Below are 23,315 nucleotides of genomic sequence, written 5' to 3' on the forward strand. Positions count from 1 at the left end.
GCTCCGGGGCGCCGTGCGCATGCGCGCCGTGCCCCGGCACAGAGGGTGCAGGTTGCGGGGCCCGGCGGTTCCAGAACGTTCTGGAACGCTCGTGCCCGCCCGGGGTCAGGGGGCGGCTCCGCCTCGCTGCCGGACCGCCGCTGGGCCCCGCCACCGGCCGGGCGTTGCACGGCCCCTTCGGCGGCCGCAGCGAGCGGGACGCGGTTGGAGGGGCTCGGGCCCGGCGGCGGGAGCGGAGTGGGGCGGGGGCGGGGCCGGGCCGGGGTAACGACAGCAGCGGCGGGAGCGGGGCTGGGCCCCGCCCTGGGGTTGGGCCGCTGGCGGCGCATGCGCAGGCGCTGCCCTTCCTGCGGCGGGCACGGGGCGCTCGGGGCGGGCAGCGCGGCGGCAGCGGCAGCAGCATGGTGAGAGCGGGCGGCCCGGCCCGGCCCACACGTGTCGGGGTCCCGGGGGGAACGGCTGTCTCCGGGGGGGGGGGACCGTGGGGGAGCCGCCGCGGTGCCCCGGAGGGGGCTGGCGCTGCAGGCGGCTCTCCCCTGTGTGCCGGGTGCCGCAGGTGGGGCCGCTCCGCTCGGGGGCTCGCAGCGCAGCGGGCCGTCGGCGCCGCAAGGTCATGGAGTTCTTGGGGGGGAGCTGCCAGGGCCGCGGCGTCGCCGCGGGCTGCCCTGGGCTCCCTAGTAGCGTTAGTGCAGCGTTCCTTAGCAGGCCCTCAGCTGTACGGCCGCCGGGCAGGGCTGCGACGTGCTCCTGCTACAACCGCAGGTCGAAGCGAGGCCTCCGGTATCGCGTGTCGGGTCATTCATTCGCTGCCTTGTATGAGCTCCTTCTGTCTAGGTTTGCCTTTGAAGGAGAACTGGGTAAGGGTAGGGCTGTCCTTATTCTTCCACTTACAGTTCATCCTTATGGCTCTTTTGAGGGCAAGAAGGGAGCATTTCTTAAGACTTAGCGTAAAATGCCTCTGTTCTTACGTCTGGTTGCTTGTTTCAGCTAAACAGCGACCATCCCTTTAAAAAAAATCAGCAATATTAACTTTATAGAACAAACCCAATCATGATTGGCAGCTCTTTCCATCTTTTTTTTATTCTTCTGGTAGTATCGGCCCTCCTCTTGGGGGAGGCAGCTTTCATACGCTTTTCTTGTCTGTGACTTTACTAGCCCTATTTTTAAAGTTCGTGTGCACATACCGATGAGTGTCACTGAGGGGCACGTGGACACCAGGCCCTCGCTTCTAGTGGCTTCCATAAGCGTGCTCCCTGTGAGCCCAGGGTACCGGTCTCATGGAGCACTATCTCCACGTGACCTGGCATGGCTCCATATCTTTCCTTCTAAATCAAAGCAAGTTCCTTCTCCCTGATCCCTGCTTATTGGGATTCTGTCCTTGTGTTTGTGCAACCAGTCACAGTAAAGTGCTTTAAAAAGCTAATTAACCCTTAAGTAGAGGCAGATTATGACTATCCTCCTACATGAAGGAAAAGCAGTCAAGGTAGGAATGTGCTTGTTTCCCTGTTCCTAGGGACATAAATCTAAATGTTTTTGTGAAGTTGCAGTTTATTTATAGAAATCTATCCAAATAACAGCACTCTTGCTTCAGACTTCAAACTTTAGAAGTTGTATCACATCGTGTGAAAGGTTTAGTCTTGAAGTTACCTGAAAAAGACTGACACGTGGAGCCTGGCCAGACTTTAACTTCTTTACTGTAGAAGACTCCACTACAACAAACAAGAATGCAACTGTCCTAAGAAGTCCTTAATCTTCATTAAATCTGTTTGTGAATTTAAAAATAGGTTTTCTATAATCAATAACTGTGCTCACAAACTATAGTAACTAACCGTTTATAGGATCAAAAAAGCACGTGGTGCTTGCAGCCACGTGAGGTGGCTGCTCCACCTGATGGTGGTTTGTTCCCTCACCTGGACCAGGAGCTTTGTATGGCTCAACTGCAAACATTGCCCAATATGTGCCTCTGAAGGCTGCTTGAGAGGCAGCTGCAACGTGGAGGCCTTGCAACGTGGAACAGCTGTAACAGCTTTCCTCATTTCTTCATTGATATCTGATGCAATTGAAGACGGTGTGTGTTTGCCACTGTTAAAACTAAATGCTCATCAGGTTTATAAATCTCTGATCTCTCTCAAAAGAGAAATCTATGGTTTTAAAAACCTTTTAATTGCAGTTTTACTGGAATGTTTTTACTTCTCAATTATTTACAATTATTTCCACAGGCAGGAAAAGCATTTAGGAAATTCCTTCCCCTGTTTGATCGTGTTCTGGTTGAACGATGTGCAGCAGAGACTGTAACCAAAGGAGGAATCATGATTCCAGAAAAAGCTCAAGGGAAAGTGCTACAAGCAACAGTAGTAGCAGTTGGATCGGGAGCCAGAGGAAAGGTAAATATCCTGAAGCATTACATTTGGGTAGAATTAGTAATAGTGTTGGCAGCAGCTGGAAAAATACAGTGGGAAAGGGATGGTTGCAGTGCAAGTTTTAAGATATCTGACAAAAATGGATGAGGGTAATGGCTGAAGTTTGAAGTGCAAATTCAAAGAGGATGTAGAAATCCCAAGTTCCTCTGGCTGGCTCTGACCTTGAGTTCCAGTCTTTTTTTTATCATTTATAAAATGGAAAATACTTGCTTTTGGAAACTTATTATTATTTGTTGACATTTACAAGCATCCTTAAACAATAGTGACTTTTAATATTGAGTGTTTTGGGGGATGGCTTTTTTTTATTGCTTCAGTCCTTCAGTGCCTTGCCTGTGGTAGGCTTTTTTTTTTTTGTTCAAATGATTACATGTCTAGAGTTATGTGGCTCATGAGCAGGGTGGATTTGCAGAATGTGGTGTTCACTGCCTTGTGCTGTGCAATCATGGTTTCTAAAGGTTGTGTTCACTAGAAAAAAAATAGGAAATGAATTGAAATGGTAAGTCAGCTTTCATAAACTTGCCATGTTGACTGCTCATCTGAGATCTTAAAAAAGATGGTCTTAACTTCATTTCACAGTCTCGAAATGCCTGTAGCAACAGGCTTCAGCATTGGAAGTTCTTTTTCTCCACCAAAGCAGTGTTTATTTAGTACCAGTGGTAGAAAACAGGTTAAAATTTAACTTGGGCATGTTGACTCGGGCTTCTTTAATTGTGAGTCCTCTATAGATACCGTGCTTTTTTGTCTCTTTATCTGCTTTTCAAAACTTCATATTGTGAAATGATGCTAATATTTGACTAATATGTTGATACTTAACTTTATCGCATGGTTCTAAAAAGGATATAGATTTGCCAGTGTTACTTTGAGTAACTTTTCAGTGCTAAACATGGGAAAGTACTTGTAACTGTCACTTGGAAAAATTAGCCATGGTTTTAGAATATGGAAGTGGACTTTATCTGTCTCTCTTAGAAAGAAAGAAACTCTACAGATAAAATGTATTCTAGTTTCACTCTACAAATAAAATGTAGAGTTGATGTGGTGTCTTGAATGCTTTTTGTGGATAGATCATTGCAATATGGAGAAACTCTGATACTAGTCCTCTCTGTTTAACTTGTGGAAAACCAAGGACCTTTTTTTTTTTCTTTCAGGATGGTGAGATTCATCCAGTGAGTGTTAAAGTTGGTGAAAAGGTTTTGTTACCAGAATATGGGGGTACAAAGATTGTACTAGAAGATAAGGTAGGTTTCCCAACTTCGTGAATGCACATTAAGCTGGTTCCCAAAACGTCACACTGTCAGTAATAAATACTGTAGTTATTTAATGGGATTAGCAGCATTCGCTAGATGCCATTGGTATTAAAGTGGCTGAATCAAGTTACATTCTTGCACCTGTAGTACTTGGTACCTCCATCCTGGTTAAAAGAAAGTAACCAAAGAAACATCTGGCTTTATCTTCGTTGGGTGGGTGAAGTGACTTCATATGCTGAGCATGTATCAGTGAGAAGCCAGAAGTGATTTGAAATTACTGGGGGTATCCTCGCTTTTGACAGGGAAAGCTTACAGAATTGTCCTGTGACAGTGCTTGTACTTCCTCCTACTAAAAATAGTAACTTGATGGCCTGCCCAAACTGTGTCCTGTGAACAAAAATCTTTCCATGGAAGTCAACAGGTAGAACGAGTCTTAGTTAGGTCACTTTGATTTTGTACTTCATGATATATAGTAGCCCTGACTTCAAAACCAGATGGTTATCTGCAAAACAACTGATAAAACAATCCATGTGACAAGTAATGTTTCTTTTACTTGCAGGACTACTACTTGTTTAGGGATGGTGACATCCTTGGGAAGTACCTGGACTGAAGTTGGTTGCAGTATCAGTCATCCATTCCACTAAAATGCTGAAATCCTTTCTTTCATCATGTAAATAATGTCCTTTATTTTATAATATGCAGGCATTGAATCTCTGAAATAACTTGTGATCTCACTGTAATGATGGAACACAAATAAACATGTGTGCAGTCAGAAGTCGGTTGCTCTTTCTTGAGTTCCATTGAACAGTGAAATGCAGATGACCACCAACCAGCCTTAATTATTCCAGACAACATCATTTTTATATCCTTATCTGTGTACTGAGATTGTAAAGGCCTTTACAATAAATTTCTTAAAGCTATTCTGCTTATGTCTCAGTTTCTGCTACTGCTCTGTGAAACTGAGCCTCAGCTGTGTAATGTCTTGAACTACTTTCTGAAACAACATTTCAGTTGTAGTAATACATTATTTTCAACAAGCTTGCCTAAAGTTGTGGGACTAATTTAGAAGTGTTATCGCAGATAAAGTGATGGAGACTGTTTCAACTAGCTTTGGGACACATTGAGCTTTATCTTAAGTAACAGACGTTTTTTAACTTCTTCACTTCCATCATCATCTAGCAGTAGATGACAGGGTGTTTGGTATGTAGCAAGATAAAGCAAACAACCCTGCCACAAACAGCCTGCCTCAAAACACTACGCACAGAGCTTGTTACAGGTGATGCCTGTAGTAGGAAGTCTAACACTTTGCAGGTAGAAAGCAAGTAACTTTCCTATATAAGTTAACTGGTGGAATTGGAGCTGGTGCTGATCTTAACGTAGCAATTTGTGAAGGAATTTGCTTTATCTCAAACCAGATCTTTCCCCTTGTCCCACAGCTCAGTAGAGAGCTGACAGTGTATTTGACAAGTTACACTTTGTTTATCCTTAATGCAGCCTTCTTAAATGGTAAGGTATCTACTCAAGTAATGCTGAAGCAAACACATTTACATACTTCTAACCACCCTGTTTTGCCTTGGGAAAGGATTATTTGCACATGACTGAACAGACCTGAACTTCATACTGCTCCTAACAATGCCTTCAGAGTCAGTCTATGTTGATCTAGCACCATTTGAGAATATACGCTGTCCTAAAAGGCTTTTGTGTAGCCTTACGTGAAATAAATCCCTATAGGACTTTTAACTACTGAAACTAATAGTAAAGTCATTTTTTTTCCACACTAAATTCAAGCTGTTATGAAATCAACGTTGCTAGATAAACTGTAAGCCGCACCATTTTCTTTTGGAGATAACCAGGAATGCCTGTAATAAAAAATATTTCTCAGAACTTCAGGTAGTTGCTGGGGGACGACGACTTGATTTTGCCACTGTAGATGCCAGTTACCACCCACCAAAGGGCTATGTTTGATGCTCTTGGCTGTGTTGTCTTGTTCCCCTCTTGGATGGTGTGCTGCTTTCTGGCTGGTTACTGCTGACTTAAGAGCTGTAGGCAAGCCCTGTGCAAGCTGCACTGCTGTGTACGAGCTGCAGTGCTGAGGTGGTTCATTCCCCTTGTGTGCTAACAGGGAAGGCACTAAGCAAATGTTGTAGTATAAAAGGCCTGCCTGAAATCTGCCCTGCAGCAGCATTATTGCAGTAGTTTTAGCGATGTGTATTACAGCTGAAACTTAAGGTTATCATGCTACAGGTATCTTAACAGACAAATTATTGCATAATGAAACAAACACATTGAAAAGAATTATCTTCCACTACAGCAAGCGTGCGTTTATCTTCCCTGATAAGGTAGGTGTTCTGGTGTAGGCACAGAGAGGAGGGGAAGGTTTGTAATATGTTTACAGCTTGCTTAGCTTATGGAAATCAGATAACATCTTGATGAGAAAAAGATGCAATAGAAAGCAACATCCAACAGGCAAAAGTTTAAGCCTAACACTTCAGCATTTAAATGCTGTCTTTTAAAGACGCTTTATGTAAGATCCCCACTCACAGCAAACAATGTTGGGAGGTTTACAGTTCTTGTTTATGAGGAGCTGCTTTAATCTGTGGGGGTGCATCCTGAGGCCAGGCAGCCTGGAGGAAAGGCGGTGGCACGCACTGCAACCCTTTACTGCTTGCACTGTTTACCTTAACCCCAAAAATGCTTTACTCCTCAACCAAGGCTGTGCTGCGTTAGTCCTCTCCCCAGTAGGATTACACTGAACCAGCACTGCGGTGTTGCCGAGGGCACAACATGTCTGCCTCTTGGCTCCCCGCCCTACCTCTGACCCCTGCTTTCAGCCCCAGGAGGTTTTCGGTACCTTGATGTCGTGCTGGTTTAATAAAATTGTTGTCATGGGTGTAGCTACTAGTCTTTATATAACTGAGTAAAAACAATGTCACATTTTCTTGAGACATTTCATAGGAATAAGAAATATGTGGATGGAACAAAAAAAAAGCATTCCTCTGCCTAATTAAATGGAGGACATGCCTGAGTGTCTGATGGGTCATTTTATTGTTGGACATTTTATTCTTGCACCATAACGCTATCATTACAAGCAAGGACGGGGAACTTACTACATTGCCAAGGTGATCCTCTGCCATCACTGCTTTTTAAGTTCCTGGCTGCATACCAGATTTTACATCCCTATATCCCTGGGCTTTAGAGGAGAGGACAGTATGAATCATAAATGCTCTTTCTCTACTGTATTTTCCCTGTGAGAATTTAGACTTCTTTATTCCACTGTTTTCTAGATTATTTCCAAGCTCTAATTTGTGGCAAAAATGTTACATGCTGCCGTATTTGCTTTTTGGTGGGGATCCAGTTCTTCCCAGCTGTCTGAAGCATAAAGAACAAAGGCGGGCTCCACCTACTTTTCGTAGTTCCCTTTCTGGAACAGGTTCCACTAGCAGCAGCTATACAATTTTCAGAAAGCCTTTACTGCCCTGGTTATGTTACCCTGCCACAGTAAGAAAAGGAAGTAAGAAAACTTGCACATGCTGGTAGAAGGTCTAGAAAGGAAGGTCAGGTCCCTAACAGCATAGGAATGAGATGATCTTGGCCAAATATTCCACTTTTCACTCATGAGGGGCATAAGACAATGTGGACCTGGTAAAAACCTAGGGAAAAAAATGAAATTACTGATTATCAGATTTTATTTAAAAACCACTTGAAATCCAATACATAAGAAGCAGCTTCCAGTAATAACAGGGTAATTACTAAGGGGCAACCAAAAAGACCTACAGATACTAACTGCCCAAGAAGCACTGCAGATTTCCTTCTTTTTTCTGTAAAACTGAGCCAGTTTCAGACTGAGCTAATGTACCAACATTCTCAGCCAGATTTGTTTGCATTTCAAAAGCAAGATGTCCATGAAATAAAAAGTCAGGGACAAATGAAAATGTCAAATCTTCCCACTCCTCTGTGCTTTAGATACCAGTTTAACCTTGGAACTGATTAAAAATCAACACAACGCTGTATTATGAGGGACTGAAACACATAGCATTGCTTTTATTTAGGGACTGGCTAATTATAAATCAATCTCATAAAAAGTTAATGTCGGATTACAGCAGATCTAATGTGGTAATATGACATTTACATCCTTCATTCTGATGCACCAATTTCTCCTAACGTTATTAACCTTTTCGTGGTTTATTAAACTTGAAAGTGCTGAGTTTCACCATGTGACTGGCACATCCAACTTCCCGGGGGCAGGAATGCTGACCTGTAGTTCTCCAAGTAAATGAGTAACAAACGCAATCTGCCCTCAAGGGCCTACAGTCAAGGGTGCCACCTGCATGAGGATGTAACATGGACGGAGCTGCCACTCTGGTCATTACAAACTCTTGGATAGGCATTGACAATGTTCTGTTTCTCGTTGCTCCTGCACTGCCCAGCTCGCTGTGCACAAATGATTCACCCTTCCTTACCTGTTCCCTGTTCCTTCCTACTGCTTATTCTCCAGAAACAGGGCATCTTTCAGCTTTTTTTTTTTTCCTCTTATCCTCCAGAAATAAGAGGAGACACTCTATGTAGTCCCCCCAAGTATTTGTAACAGGAGCCTATTCCTCAGCCTGCTACAAGCTAGCAGTGCCACTTTAATGCCTTTTTCTTCCCAAACACACGTTAAGGCCTGACTAAGGAAGCCTGGAAGCCCAGGCCACGCTCTCCACCAGCAGGGCAGCCCCGCACACCCAGCGCACAGACCCGTCCTTGCTGCCTTCTGCAGGGCCTGAGCGGCTCCGCGCCCGCTGCGTTTGTGGCACGTTGCCCCGGGACGTTGCGGGTGGGCTGTGTTGCTGTCATTTGGTTCATTCCTTTTGTCACAGCCAGCTGCGTACCGTCAGCACCGGGCTCCGTGTTCAGACTCGGCACCCTACGTACCGCGGGTGACGGACTGGGCAACGGGCGAGGCCCGGCGGCGCTGAGGGGCCGCTGAGGCGCCCAGCCGCCATCTCGCGGCGCTGGCCGGGGGCCGGTGGGAGCCCGCCTGAGGCCCGTCCCTGTCCCTCCGCCGCCTCTCGCGAGGCCCGCGGGCCCTCCCCCTGCGCCGTTGCCGCCCCGCTCCGCCCCGTGCCGCCCCGCCCGGCGCTGCCGCATCCGGGTCCTGGCGGCGCTGTCACTATGGTCATGGCGGAGGGCACGGCCGTGCTGAGGCGGAACAGGCCGGGCACCAAGGCCCAGGTGAGCCGCAGGGGGCTAGGGCGGGCGGGGCGGGCAGCGCCGCCGCCGCCGCCGAGGCACGGGGCCCGGGCGGCCGGCGGGGCCTGGCGCTGTGGGGCCGCCCCGCTCCCCGCGGCTGGGCCCAGGCCGGGAGGCGCCGTGCCCCGGCCCGCGGCAGGAGGCCGCCGCCTCTCCCCTTGGCCTTGCGGCGGGGGAGCTGGGGCTGGGCGGCTGCGGTGGCACCGGGCGGCCCGGGCAGAGCCGGCTCTGCTCCCGGGCGGCCCCGGCCCCTCAGCCCGGCCCCGTCTCCCCGAAAGGCGGTCTGGGAGGTGCGAGGTGCGTGCCTCGGGCTGAGGTAAGCCTCCCGCGAGGCCCTGCTGGATGGAAGTCTCGTTTCGTTCGGGTTTTGACCGGAGAGGCCCCGTGTCAGAAGCAGAGCGCTGCGTGACAGCGCCGTAGCAAAACGCGTCTCCTTTCCCCGCCTCGTGGTAACGCACAGAGGTGGAATTGTTACTCAACCCTAGGCCAGCTCGTCTGTACAGGTAGAAGCCGCGAAGAGAAGGGAAAGCGTGTCCTCTGTCAGAGATCTCGGGCGTCCTGAAACGCTCAGAACACAGAGCTGGACTTGGCGAAGTTAGATGTTAGAAGTCCATGCCAGTTGAAAAAATCTGTTGAAAAGAGAAAGAAATTGATGAAATCACGTTGTTCTGTGGCTGTATTTAACTTGTAATTGTGTATTATATCGCAGAGTAGCTGTTCTGTGTGTCAATAGAAATACTTAACACCTAAGCACTGGCTATTCACTGCTTTTCTAGAGATGGCTGTACTCTCTCAAGAACAGCTCGCTGGGCTTTACACTTGGAGCATCTTCATTGAGCCTGTGAGGAGGGCTGTGGGAGACTGACATGTAATGTTTCTGGGTAAAAAGAGGGAGTAGCACTAAATTTTAGACATACATTTTCTAACTTTGCATTTTTTATATATCTGGGATTACCATATTTCCACCAGATGTGAGTTGCTGGATCTGGTGCAAAACTTGAGATGGCTTTTCTATTTATCAGTAGTAGATGCTGTGGGTTAGCAGAGCCCATAACTGTCCAGTTACACAGCACTCTGACCATGCCAGAAGAATGTAGTGCTGAGCTGGGTCAACGCTGTGTTGTATTATCTCAGGTTAGAGAAGGTGTTTCCAATGGTGTATTATTACGAGAATATTATCACCGGGATTTTAATTCAATACTGATTGTATAATGGTTCTCTCTAAAGACCTCTTATCTTCCCCATTCTTACATGATCTAATGTGTGAGGAGAGCACCATATGCAAATACTTCATCTAAGAAACACAGGCTACATAGCTGTTAGAACAAGATGCATGGAAGAGAGGATGTTTATGGTATGCCAGATCAAGTAGAAATTTGATTTCAAGATGTTCTCATATTGCGACTTGAGGAGCATAAGTGCCATTTCACCCTGACCTTGCCAAGTTCGTGTGCTGCTTCTGTTAAGATGCCGCTTCCTGGAATTGTATAAACTAATTCTACATCTATTTTCCTGCATATTGAAGTGTATTGTAAGTTGTGTGCTTTTATTTCTCTCCCTGTATTTTTGTTAACTTGGTTTAAACTTTTTTTAACAGGATTTCTACAATTGGCCTGATGAATCCTTTGAAGAAATGGATAGTACATTAGCTGTTCAGCAGGTACTCTTGTTTTTTAAGTTCAGTTTCCCAAGTTTTGTATTTTATTGGTTAAAAACAACAGGGAATGTGGCATGCTATTTGTCTGCTTAGTGTTGCTGCACAAGAGTGAGATTCATAAGCAACTTACATAAATAAAAAAAAAGTAATTAATTGGATATGAAGAAATAGCTTTTCTAAAATTTAGATTTTCTAAATAAGATTTTCTAAAAAAGCTATGCAATTTACCCGTTATTTTACCTTTTTTAATTCAGAAGAAGAAATTTTTCAGATCTGGGATTTTTTTTATACCAGTTGCCTTACTCCACCCATCAACTTGTTAATTTTTAGACTATCAATCACTTCTTAAATAAAAGGAAAATGACTTTTTAATCTCTGGGAGAGTAAGTCTCTTAAAGATGCAGTAATGTCCTAAATACATACTATAATTACAAGAAGATCTTATTCTCCAACCCCCCCCCCCCCCCCCCCCCCAGTATATTCAGCAAAACATAAGGGCAGACTGTTCCAACATTGACAAGATCCTTGAACCTCCTGAAGGCCAGGACGAAGGTGTGTGGAAGTATGAACATTTAAGGTAAGAATCCATCTTCATCAACGTAGTGTTCTGATACCAAGTTTTGTATATCGATAGTGGTACTGATTTTTTTTTTTTTTTGAATATGACAAGTTAAAAGTAACTTAAATGAAATGTGGTATTTCTACTACAAAATATTTTGATAATTTTGTGTTGGATGGTTTTCTGAATTCCTTGTTCTTTCTAAAGATGTATAGTGCTCTCTGATGCAGTGTTTTTTAATAAAATGATTGTACTTCACTTCAAAAAATATTCTGGCATACTTGAATATGAAAATAGAGTCATGAATTTCCACAGGACTTTCTCCTAGAATCATCAATTCTTCATCTCCACTGATTGAAAATATAGGTTCCCTCCCTCCAGATGCTCCCAGTGTTTTTTTCTGGAACTTGCAGGAAAATAGGTTTTAGATGGGAAAGCAAGAATAGCTGTGTCTTGCAGTTCTTGTTGTAAGGGAACTTGAAACATACTGTCCTCTCTTTGTTTTGTGCAGTAAAATAGATTCTGTTAAGCATAGGTGCTTTATGCCTGAAAGTATTCTTCAAGTACAGTGTAGCTTTACATCCTGTTAATACATATGTATTAATCCTTTTTTCCTGGCATTACTTATCGTTCATGTGTCTTGATTTTTTTTTCTTATTAAGCTTATCTTCTAACTTTATCAAACGTATTTTCAGAAATAGTTCTCATCCTAGATGTATAGATAATGATCTTTTGCCTCTCATTTTCTTTCTTTTTTTTTTTTTTTTTGGTCTTCTCTGGTCTGGAATATTTCCAATGGATATGGTGAATCCTCAAAAGAGGAAAAAAGTGTATATGTACAATGGTAAAAGACACATTTTAAGAATTTCCTTTGTCGTCTCATGTACACTGAAATTCATAGTAGATTCATAGAAGTGATTTCTCACTAAATTCTTAGCACTTCTGGAAAGTTTATTCAGTTATCTCTTGTAGTTTGGTGGTGGTGAACTCCCTAAGTTAAAAAATGTACTTCCAGGTACATTCTAGTGGAAGCAGCATGTCTGGAAGTCCTGTTCTTTAGTGGGACTTTAGGTACCTTGATTTGGAGGAAGTATATCTTAGAAGGATGGAGTGATTAATCTATATGAATTTAAAATTCACACTCTTAAGAAACTGATTTTCTTGAAGTGTTGTTTAATAATTCTTTTTGATCTGTATTTGTGAAGTAGCATTTCGTACCTAACAAAGCTTAAACACCCCCACTAAATTGTTTGTTGAGCTTAGCCTCTACTGTCAGATAAGAATTAAAATATAATTGTTTTGCTAAGTAAAAAGATATGCATTCTATATCTCTCAATGAGTAGTCCTTTTATAGTGTGTTAATTAAAAGGCACATATGCCTTTTCAGGTGTCTTATCAGCTGAAATTATGTGATGATATTCTTTAGGTATGATTTTTTTCATGTTATATTTTTTTCCAGTTTAAAAGCAATAATTACAAAACATCTTTAGAGATCTGTGAAGAAGACCAGAATGTTTCATTTTGTCTTGTACCCAGTGTTTCCAGCACGAAACCAATTTGCTTGATTTTGATGCTGCTGTGTTCAAATTCTTTTTTTTTAGACAATTCTGCCTTGAGCTCAATGGACTAGCTGTCAAGCTTCAGGTAATTCTTTTCTTGATATTTTTATATTGTGTCAGGGAAGAGACTCTTTTTGTACATAAGCTGCAGAGTTTGTAGAGCTTTACTTTTTCAAATTAAAAACCTACACTTAAGCAGTGGTTTCAGGTAAGAGTTTTTTAGTGTTTTAAAGGCTTCTGGCAAATAACTCTTCGGTGGTAGACAGGGCAAGAAAGTGATTTCAAAAGACCATCAGATTGTTGCTGTTGGGTGATTTCATAACTGAACAATTGTTTTAACAGAGTGAATGTCATCCAGACACATGTACTCAGATGACAGCAACAGAACAATGGATTTTTCTTTGTGCAGCTCATAAAACTCCCAAAGAGGTATGGATGTATTTTGTAAAACTGCCCCAACTGGCATAAGATTTTCTTTCGCAGCTCCTGTGTTCTTGGGGAGACCATTAGAGTTGTCCTGTTACTCAAACTGAGAGCTTATGTCTGGGTTAGGAATGATCACTTGAGGTTTCCTTCTTTCCTATTTGTTAGTGCATTTACAGAAGTATGGGATGAGGTAGGAAGGAGCTGCTTTTTACAGCAGCACCAGAGAGACTGCGTTCCATCCAGGTCTGGTTCACAGTCAGTGAGAAGAGGAGGTAATACTGGTTTATCTCTGAACACGTCCTTCATCTGCAGTTTTCCACACTGATGATCACCCAGTGGTCAGATAGTGGGTGATGCAATCCTGAGAGACTGCTGACAAAAATGTACAACCGAGAAGTCATTTTCCTGCAACTAGGGGACAACAAAATTGGCAGACGTTCCCGCTCTCTTTCTGCCTGTCCTAGTTCATCTTGACTTTCTTTTGACAAAGTATACTTAGGGGCAGGTTTTTTTTTTTAATTATATTTTTTAGGGTATTGATTTAGGCTGTAAAAGAAACAGTCTGGCAACTTGACAATGTGGAAAGCAAGTGAACTGTGACATAATGCTAGTGTACTTCCAATATGTATTCTTATTATACGGTATTACTTAAGGAGATGCATAAAATTCACTACTCGTGTACATTATCAAATTTCCATAGTAACTTTTCTCTTGAAATAATTGACATGGGTTATGAAACAGAGTTATAAAACAGAGAAGAAATATCTCACTTAAGGAGGAAATGTAGTTGGACCTTCAGAGAAGCTACATGAAACTTCTGTGAATAAAAATGGCTGGTGATCAGGAAACAGAATTAAAATGTTTTTCTTTAAACATATTACATGATAATATCATGCAAACACTCATGCATGTGCTTGTTCACTCTGTTTCGTAGTGTCCTGCTATAGATTACACCAGACACACGCTTGATGGAGCTGCATGTCTTCTGAATAGCAATAAATATTTCCCTAGCAGGTAAAAGTGCTTTCTTTTGGAAGGAGAGGTGGGGCAGCAGATGGCACCTAAAGTCTTGCTTAGCAACCACATAGAAATGTGTTACATGTTCTTAATGGACTACTACTGAAACTATAAGAAATCCTACAGAATGTGTCAGTGGTGCTGGTGCAGCTACTGTCACTGGTAAGCCAAGGAAGAATTTCTGCCTGTTGAAATAGTCTGCCATTTACCGGAACTGACGGGTGTTTTTTAGTTGGGAAATGTTTGTTTACCTATTTGTTGGTATTACCGTGGGGCTTCCAGTAGAGTAGTGCTAATCTAAGTAACAGGATGGCCTTTGGAGGGATGCAGTGACTCAAAGGACTTGAACACTGCTCCACTGAAAATCTCTAGAAACCAACATCAGTCTAATGCAGGACATTAGTAAGCACAGAAGATAGACCGAGTGTGTTCAAGACACGGCCTACGTGTGGGATGATAGAAACCTAAAAAAGGAAGTCAAAATAGTGCTTCTCTGGGAATCCTGTATTGGCAAGGAGGTGCAACTGGAAGTCTTTCCCTTTGCTCATCAATGCTAGAAACCAGAAATCCAGCCCTCACCAGAATAACTGATGATATTTGTGTATTACAGGAAAAGCTTTTTTTTTTATTGTAGTTAGGGCAATTTTTAAATGTACAGAATGCAGCAACATTTTTGTTATTCTTGCAAAAACAAGCAATTGCAGACAGATGCCTGCAAAACTTCAGTCTTAATGTCGTATGTAATTTGACAGTACAGTTTAACAATCAGAATTCCTGTCAATGTGTATTTTGTTAGTCATTTTAATAAATCTCTCCTGGTAACCTCTCTCCTGGTGCTTACAGGGTTAGCATAAAGGAATCTTCTGTAGCCAAATTAGGATCAGTGTGCCGAAGGATTTACAGAATATTTTCACATGCTTATTTTCATCATCGGCAGATATTTGATGAATATGAAGTAAGTAGTTTAATAGTTTAATTACTTCTCGAGTGAAGGCATTTACTGAAGTTACAGCTGTGATATAATTGTATTACACACTTTGTTTATTGCTACCCGAAAATCTGCACCCAAGTAAAGTATTGATTGTAGTAGATGATACTTTTAAGAACTGAAATTCCATGCTGTAACTTAGTTTTAACTTTAAAGGCATATTTGTATATGCATATATATAAAGGAAAATTCATTTATATAGTGAATTTCGCATTCATATAGTGAATATTCACATTACACTACATAACCCGCTAGCATAGTATTTGCTTATATTTTTAGTTGATTATCCTTTCTCTTACTTGGAAGGGATAGAATTTAGGAGTTCTTATACAGGCAACACATTTCAAAAAAAAAAAAAAGTTCCTGAATGTATTCAAGCACTTTGTATAGGTATTCCTGCTTACATATATGTGTGTCCTGATGGTATGTGTTACATGCCAGTTAAAGGATTGTAATTGTAAAACTGCAAAGAAGCAAATAAACTGGTGGTACTTTGTGCACCTCCAGTAACGTCCAAGGTTAGTTGTTTTTACTGAAAAGCAGAAATTGATAACTAGAAAGGAGATTAGGGATATAACTGGATGTAAAAGGAAACACTTGTCAAATGCCACTTCAGGTTGCTGTAACAGCTGTGGAACGGTTGTGCCCTGTTCTGTTGGGAATAGTATATACAGAAGGTGTTTCACAATACCTTCAAGTTCTCTTCTGGAGTAGATCAGGACAACATTGATATTTTAATATATTCTTGTGTAAGTACTATTAAATTGAGCTGTGACTTAAGCTTTGGGTTTTGATTCATTGTATATTAATTAAGTAGTAAAGGAAAAGTTTTAAAAGAAGTAACAAATCTATCATTTAAGCATTACTACTGTTTCTAAGACTTGTAAATCCAGTGAGGCAATTATATATATGCAGTTTATCTTAGTATGTCTTCCTCAATTGTTTAAAATATTCCTTCTGTATATATTGTTTTCTCCCCTTTTTTCATCTCCAGAATGAAACTTTCTTGTGTCATCGGTTCACTAAGTTTGTGATGAAGTATAATCTGATGTCCAAGGATAACCTGATTGTACCGATTTTGGAAGAAGAAGTGCAAAACTCAGTGGCAGGGGAGAGTGAGGCATGATGGGGATGGTAGTACAGAAGCCTATACCGAATACAAACAAAACATTGATTATGTACTGTATATATCATTTTAGACACTTCAATCACGTATCCTTACAGCTTTTAGTATACTTTTTGTATGCTGGGTGCATTGCCTTTTAATATGGGAAATACTTTAAGTTATTCATGAGCTGTATATTCATCAGTGTGGCACTCATGGTTTTTAAATAAAAGTAGTAGTATCTGTTTATAATGCCTGTTAATAAAAGAATTTACAGTTCTTTAAAATTGCTGCTAAACAATCATTGAATCACAATCCTGAAGATGTCAGATTGGGTGGGGAAAAAAGCAAGATTAACATTACACAACAAGCCATTTTTTAATGCAGTAGCTATGCTAGTTCAAAGATGATCACCTTAAATATATAATTCTGCAGGAAGCTCTTTGCAGTGTAGCTTATCCCTAATTTAGCTTTTATTTTTTTTAAGATAGCTTTGAAGATTTACTTTTGGATGTGCATATTCCTGTATGTGTATATCCAAACAATAATAGCATCTATAGTATTAGTAATACCTAAAGGATAATTTTACTATGCTTTTGAACGTATATATTCTTGATATATATCTAACATACTTTCTGGACTTTTTGTTTTGTTACCAGTGGAGGCTTGTGTACAGCAGAGGGTGGTTTCTGTCCTGGTACAACAGACCTCTGCTGTTCTCCAGTCCACAACTTCTCTACAGACTAACTGTGGCAGAAAACTCAATGGCTTATACCTGTACATATTTATGGCAATGGCTTACAAATTATACCTCACATAAATATTCGCATTACACTACATAACCCGCTAGCATAGTATTTGCTTATATTTTTAGTAAAAACATTAAGTACTTGAAAAATTGAACCTGACTCCTTGCAGGAGTTAATCATATTTTCAACATAAGTTAATTTGTTTTTCTTAATTCACCTGCATTATATTCTTTGACAGAAAGATTTAGATTCATACTACTTCTGCTCCCTTTTAGATGTTTATTTCAAGTTTTCTTTGCAGATTTGCAATAACTGACAATTTCCATGAGTGCTGCTTAATTGTTGTCTAGAATGATAGAATTAAATGTTTTAGTGTTAATATAGCAGAGACATACTAAGTATGCATGAATGCAGGGTCTAAAAGCACTAGCAGAGTTCTTATGTTAAACGAATTTTGCTTATCTGTTTAAAAAGGTAGCTGGTTGTTTCTCTTGGAAGTTGCCGGGGGCCTCTTCTATTTCTTTAAGCAGGTTAGAACGGGCTAAGCAAGCTTGTTTCTGTAAACTACCCTTTGTTAAGTTATGCTTACCTGGACAGAAGGGAGTTCACCTATTTTTAAGGTCTTTTTTCATAATATACTAAACATGCCTTAAATTCTATTTTTCTTTATACAAATCAAGCACACCTCAAGCAACTGTACCACCTGGATGTAAAGGGAATTTAAACAATAAGAAAATAAAGAGACTAAACTTCTGAAGTACTTCAGCAGCTGTGTTCTTCAGCAGCTCTTTTGTCTCGTGTTTATCATTGTATTTAACTGTCAGCAGGGTAATTGCATGAGATATCTGAGTGAGCGTAGCTGTAGTTATTGTCTATACAGTTAGCTGTAACTTGCATTGTATGGACCAGATTACTTGATTTTGTTAGATATCTTGAAGCTTGTACTGCAGGTAGGAGAAAAGACTATTTTGGAAGTAGTCAATTTATTTAGTTCTGTTATAGTCTGCTGTAGGACCATTCATGGTGTGTTCTTTAGTACAGTCACGCTGCATGCTTATACTGGTCATAGTGACTGAGACAGGCAAAAACATGTAACTGGTGTCGCTAATTACACCACCTCTACAAAATTGAAGAAAATGTGGTGCTCAGGACTGCATTAAAATTTTAAACCTCTTTTCTTCTTATTATGCTTTAAGAGTTTTACTTCAAAACAAAACTCTGGAAGTTTTAATCCTGTTTATTCTCATTCAGATTTGCACTGTAAAATTGACTTGCTTTACTATTGATTTTATATAAGGCCTAAGTGAAACACTGCTTGTATTTTCCCTTGCTGTTGTTTACATGAGTATGGTGTACACACATGTGCCTGAATGGTACCATAAAACTTCCTTTTGCCTAAGCAAACCATTGATTTGTCTAGTAAATACATGAACAGATTTAACTTACAATCTACGTAATAGGGAAGGTGAGACTGTCTTTGAAATATATTGTAAAAAAGGAAAAAAATTTAAAATTAAACTCTTTCTTTATCCATACCGCTATATTTTGGTAAGTGATTCTCATTTTTCAAGTTGTCCAAAAACACAGGCAACTGAGTGCTTCCAAGACAAAATGCGGTGCTCTCTCACCTCTGCTACAAGGTGTGCTGAGGTTCTATTTCTTCTTTCAAAAGCAGAGAAATACAATATTCATTAGCACCCTAAGGTCAGACCTCAAATTCATACATGTCTTAACTCAGAAAATGCTGGTTCTACAATTAATGAGTTACTGAGATCTACAAGAGGGCCTTTCAAATACTCCAAGCATGTTATGGGCAGTGTGTCACAGATAGAATAGCATGTCACAAGCAAAGGCTAATTTTCAAATAACTTGCTTATTAATTATTTTTTTCCCTGATGCTTGCTTTAGCGTATCTTGCTACAAGTCAGCCCCAGTGATTTTGCTGCTGAGATTTTTATTCTCTTAATGTTGTCAAAGCTTCTGCTTAAAACATCAAACATGTCATCAGCCCAGTTTCTCTAAACCACTTTGTCTCAAGTTACGTTTACCCAAAGAACATTCACCACTTAAATTCATACCATTCATCTAAATTTTGACACAGGAAATGGGCTTTGACAATTCTCACTCCTAACACTTCTATTCTATAAATTAAACCATAGCCAATTGTCAGAACAGTGACCTCTTTTTTTTATTACTTACAGAATATTAATATACAACATAAAAGTAAACTAATCAGCTTTTAATAGATGATTAAAAGTCTAACAATCTTTGCCTTGTGTGCTGTATGTATGTACAGACAAGACTTGCAAAAATATAATTGAAGGAAGGTATACATTGATCTAAAGAATTGAATGCCAGTGTGAGACAAGCATAATAAGGACATTGATAGCCGATTTAAGACATGTTTTTAATGATTAGAAGCTTACTATCAGAAATATAGACCTTAGCTTTACAAAAAGTAAATAGTGCTTTATAGATCAAAGCCTGAGGTTAAGCAGTTTATTACAGCTGTTTGGATATGTAAATGAACTGTTGTGACAACTGTAAGCAGGGCAAAGATTTTTTTATAGTGGATTATTTCTTCCTGCTTGCAAACACTGTTAAAAGTATTTCCTGTCCTAACACTTTAAGATGAAGTATTAACAGTCTTTTGCAGAGGTCTTTCCAGCATGTCTTTCCATCTTTGTTTTTTAATAGTCATAGAGTGTTTTTGTTGTCATATATAGGTGAGGGACTCATCTATTGAAGTTCAGGCTCGCAGATGAAGCCAATGATATTAGTGTACTTTTTTTTTTCTTTTTGGTCAGAGAACGCATCCAGGCTTTAAGTTTGATCCACAATTCTTTCAATAAAAAGGCTTGAGATAATGAAGTATGTAAAATACATTTGAGTAAAATGAGGAGTGTGTGTGTAATAAGAGCATATAAAAAAGCTTGCTAACAGGAGCTGCTAGTAATTTACAATTAGTAAAGTCATAACTTAATGCTCTAGTTTAAGAACATACTGAAACATATAGCTTTAATTAGAATCCCCTCAACACAAAATGTACCAAATAAGATGAGTTGGTTTTCAGAATTTTTCATGGCAAAGAAAGAGAAGATTTTTCCATCATTTCCTTTAAAAGCATTTTCACCTAGGAAGACGGGTTTTTTAATCTGTGCTCTTCAACTAGTGCATGAAGTCAAATGGTTTGTGTACAGTCTTCCCACGGACTGAGCAAACAATTTACTCCCATATTTTTTAAAAGAAGTTTTGCAGCAGGAAACCATTCTCAGCTACACTCCCACAATGGTCCTGCTCAATCCAGCTAACCCAAGGATGAAGAACTGGTCCTTACAAGAAATAAAAGGAACAGGATGAGCATGCAAGTCAGTCAAACCAATGTTTATAGTCTCCAATAGCTTCTGTCTGGTTCAGTGACTTTCAGAGAGCTTTTTTTTCCTTTCAGGATTTTTTCAGTCACCTTTTAAATCCATGTAGTTTTACATACAACATCCTGCGGCAAGCAGTTAACAGCCAGCCAAGTAAGTACCTTGATTTAGTTCAAACCTGCTACTTACCATTTCCATGCTTCCCTTGAATTAGAATGCTGAAGAATTTATTCCTTTGCTACCCTCTCCACGCCACTCCCTTTACACATTTCTATCTTGTCTCCTGCCAGGTTGTCATTTTTTTTTTCAAGGTGAAGAATTGATTCAAGATATTTTGTTTGTGTGCAGTACAGAGCCCAAATGTAGCCCTGTGAGGTGAAAGACAACAGAGAACTAGGAAAACACTCTAGACTAGTGTTTGTACAGCAGGGACAACTTTATGTACTGTATACAAAACAAATGGCATTAAAAAAATAAACCAGCCGTCCTTAACTAAACAGGCATTTCTAAAGGGATTTAAAGGAAGCAATTTAGCATATTTACACTGAATTAAAAAGACTAGAAATAAATTTACAGAAGCTTGCAACACAATCAAAACCTACTGAGATTCAAGAGCAAGGACTAAAGTACAGTTAAAACTCTGAAATAAAGCCACATTCCTTTTCCGTGGCCTACAATTTAAGAAAAGGCTTTCTTAAAGCTTCAAGTGGGAATATTCTAAAATGTACCTGTGGACATCCAGACTACCGTTGTTGCAAAAATGAAATCTTCTTTGTTTATACTCCATTAATCATATGGGAAAAGCTCTTTTAAAAAAGCATCTGGATGCTAGTTTTGAGTTTTCTGCATTTTCGCTACCTGGTATGAGGAAAAGATCTCAAAAGTTAATTCATTCTTTTTTATCCAATAAATGCATTCTAGAAAGAGTAACTGCACTTAGTTTAGTACTTTATACATTATAACATGTTATATAAATATTTGCAGTTCAATTTTGTTTTACAATTTACTGCTGTTAGCTATCTTAAACAGTGATACTACTTTATAAAAGGTAACTTCTCTGATACACATTAAAAGCTTTAACTTGGAATATTCAGAGTTCCTAGTTTTTTGACCAATTTTTGCTGCTTTTTACAAATTTGACTTGTATGTAGAACCACCAATAGTTAATTGCACATGTGAGAGCGTGGTGGTTTTGTTTGTTTGTTTGTTTACTTTTGACAAATATTTTTAGAGGTACAGCATTATATTGCAAGTTTTACAAGACCAGCTGTTGTCCCATTTTTAATATGCTGAAATTACTTATCTTTCTGCTGGAGACACATGTCTTTTCATCAGTTCTTCCCCATCTGTAGTACCACGGGGAGATGCCTGCTATTGAATGACTGCTACTCAGCAGGCTGCGTGAGAAGACAGGGTTTGGGTCAGGCTCTGGGAGGAGCACCCAGCTAGCACCCTCCCTCCCCTTTAGCAGGGAATGCTTTGCCAGACTGCCGGTATTTTTCTTAAGAAATATAAGTGAGGAGAAGCTGCACTTTCCAACAATGTACAATAGGAAAATTAGATAAATTTAAAGGTTGTCTCCAGAACCAGGGTTTGGTGAAGCTGAGCAGGAGAGGGATAAAGTCTGCTACAGTTGTTAGGAATTGCTCTTCCAGAGGGAAAAATTAACAACAAACCTGCAACAGTTTTTACCATGAAACTGGGAAGCAACTCCAAAGCCATCATCTTTTCAAGCCCATAGTACAACAATCAAACCTCATACAAGAGGATACAGCCCTGTAAAAATAAACTGAAATAGTACTAAAGCTTCGTGCTACTTCTGCTTATCACAGCAAGTGCAACTTTTTTTCTTTCACGAACTATTTCTTGCTCATTGTAATAAGCAACTCCTGCCAGAGTTTGTTCTGCGTGGCTCCCTGCCCCGGAGATCGCAGGCTGAATTGCCCCATTCTGTTCATCCTGCAGGTGCTCCGAGTCAGCTGCTGGCGTTGCTGTCACTGCATTCCTGTGCCCACTGTGCTGGTGCCATCATCCCACTGTGGGCAAAGAGACTTCTATGGCAGCTGGTGGAACACTGCCACCAGAGGCAGGTGATTTCGATACCTGTCTGACTGCATGCTGTACTGCAAACCTTGAGAGAAATGCTGGGAATACATTTGCTCAGTTCTGTCCTGATTTTTCATCTGGATCAAGTTATTTTCTTAGCTTGAGAGTGATAAGCACTTAAAGTTTTTGCTTCTAAAACTTCTTCAAAAATACATTTTTTAATTTACAATCACCTTTATCTTCTGGACATGCATTTTTCTTCAGCTTCTCTTTTATATTTTTAATTAAAATTTGAAATTTCCCTTAGTAAAAGCTTCTTACAGACAGTAACTAAGTTACAGTATTTTATGTGTAATACCAACAATGATCTTCTTTTCAGACAGAATTCTTTTCAGTAGAATTTCTTTTCCTGTGGCTTTTGTTTCCCAGCTACCGCGGTAGATCCGCTTAGATGGAAGCTGAACTATTTATTGCCAGATGTAATTTCAAGACAGCACCATAAAAATAATTCCTGTACATGCCTCTTCTCCCAGAAGCCTGTCTTAACTCCTCCCCACAGTGAGGACAGAAGCCAAGGAGCTTCAGTCTTTCCTCTGAATAGTGTTTCTGGTATTTGATGCAATTGGATATCATTTATCTAGTGTGATATACAATTAGCAGAAATTTTATTTTGCATATACATCGGCATATTTGTAAGAAGTCTCTCATCTAATATTACATTTTGTCTACTTCTTCCCCCTGTATATTATTAGTATCATTGTGCACCTGGCTGTCGGTGCTTCTTAAAGTTTCTCAAACTACTTTTTTTACAGAATGCAAGTTACCTTTTGGAAGGTGAGAGGCTCTTCATTTCCTCACATGAGTAAGTTATATATATATATACACAAAGCTAAATGCTGGGATAGCTTTTGGCTTACGTGTACATGGAACCCTAGTAAATGC

General features: G+C 40.5%; 2 protein-coding genes across 7 annotated transcripts in view; one reads left to right on the forward strand and one right to left on the reverse strand.

The window, feature by feature from the left end:
* The first annotated feature begins 272 nt into the window (after positions 1-272).
* Positions 273-18,495, forward strand: LOC310902097 (MOB-like protein phocein). 4 transcript variants are annotated; one of them, XM_083843075.1, is made up of 9 exons: positions 273-404; positions 2,220-2,384; positions 10,494-10,556; positions 11,030-11,130; positions 12,714-12,756; positions 13,014-13,100; positions 14,032-14,111; positions 14,958-15,069; positions 16,097-18,495. In XM_083843075.1, exons 1-9 carry the CDS (start codon positions 402-404, stop codon positions 16,226-16,228), a joined length of 786 nt encoding a protein of 261 aa, XP_083699201.1. In that variant the 5' UTR covers positions 273-401; the 3' UTR covers positions 16,229-18,495. The 4 variants fall into 4 exon arrangements, with proteins under 4 accessions (XP_083699201.1, XP_083699199.1, XP_083699198.1 ...); XM_083843072.1 differs by lacking the exons at positions 273-404; positions 2,220-2,384 and adding an exon at positions 7,719-8,878; XM_083843074.1 differs by lacking the exons at positions 273-404; positions 2,220-2,384 and adding an exon at positions 8,995-9,212.
* Positions 17,332-23,315, reverse strand: part of RFTN2 (raftlin family member 2) — a 37,017-nt gene continuing 31,033 nt past the window's right edge. The window contains exon 11 of one of the 3 annotated variants that reach the window (XM_083843043.1): positions 17,332-21,185. The gene's annotated coding sequence lies outside the window, so the exon portion shown is untranslated. Of the gene's footprint in view, positions 22,364-23,315 lie in introns of all 3 variants that reach the window. The other 2 variants (XM_083843042.1, XM_083843041.1) reach the window with 2 other exon arrangements.

Source organism: Anser anser, assembly GCF_964211835.1.
Source record: "Anser anser genome assembly, chromosome: 6".
NCBI lineage: Eukaryota > Metazoa > Chordata > Aves > Anseriformes > Anatidae > Anser > Anser anser.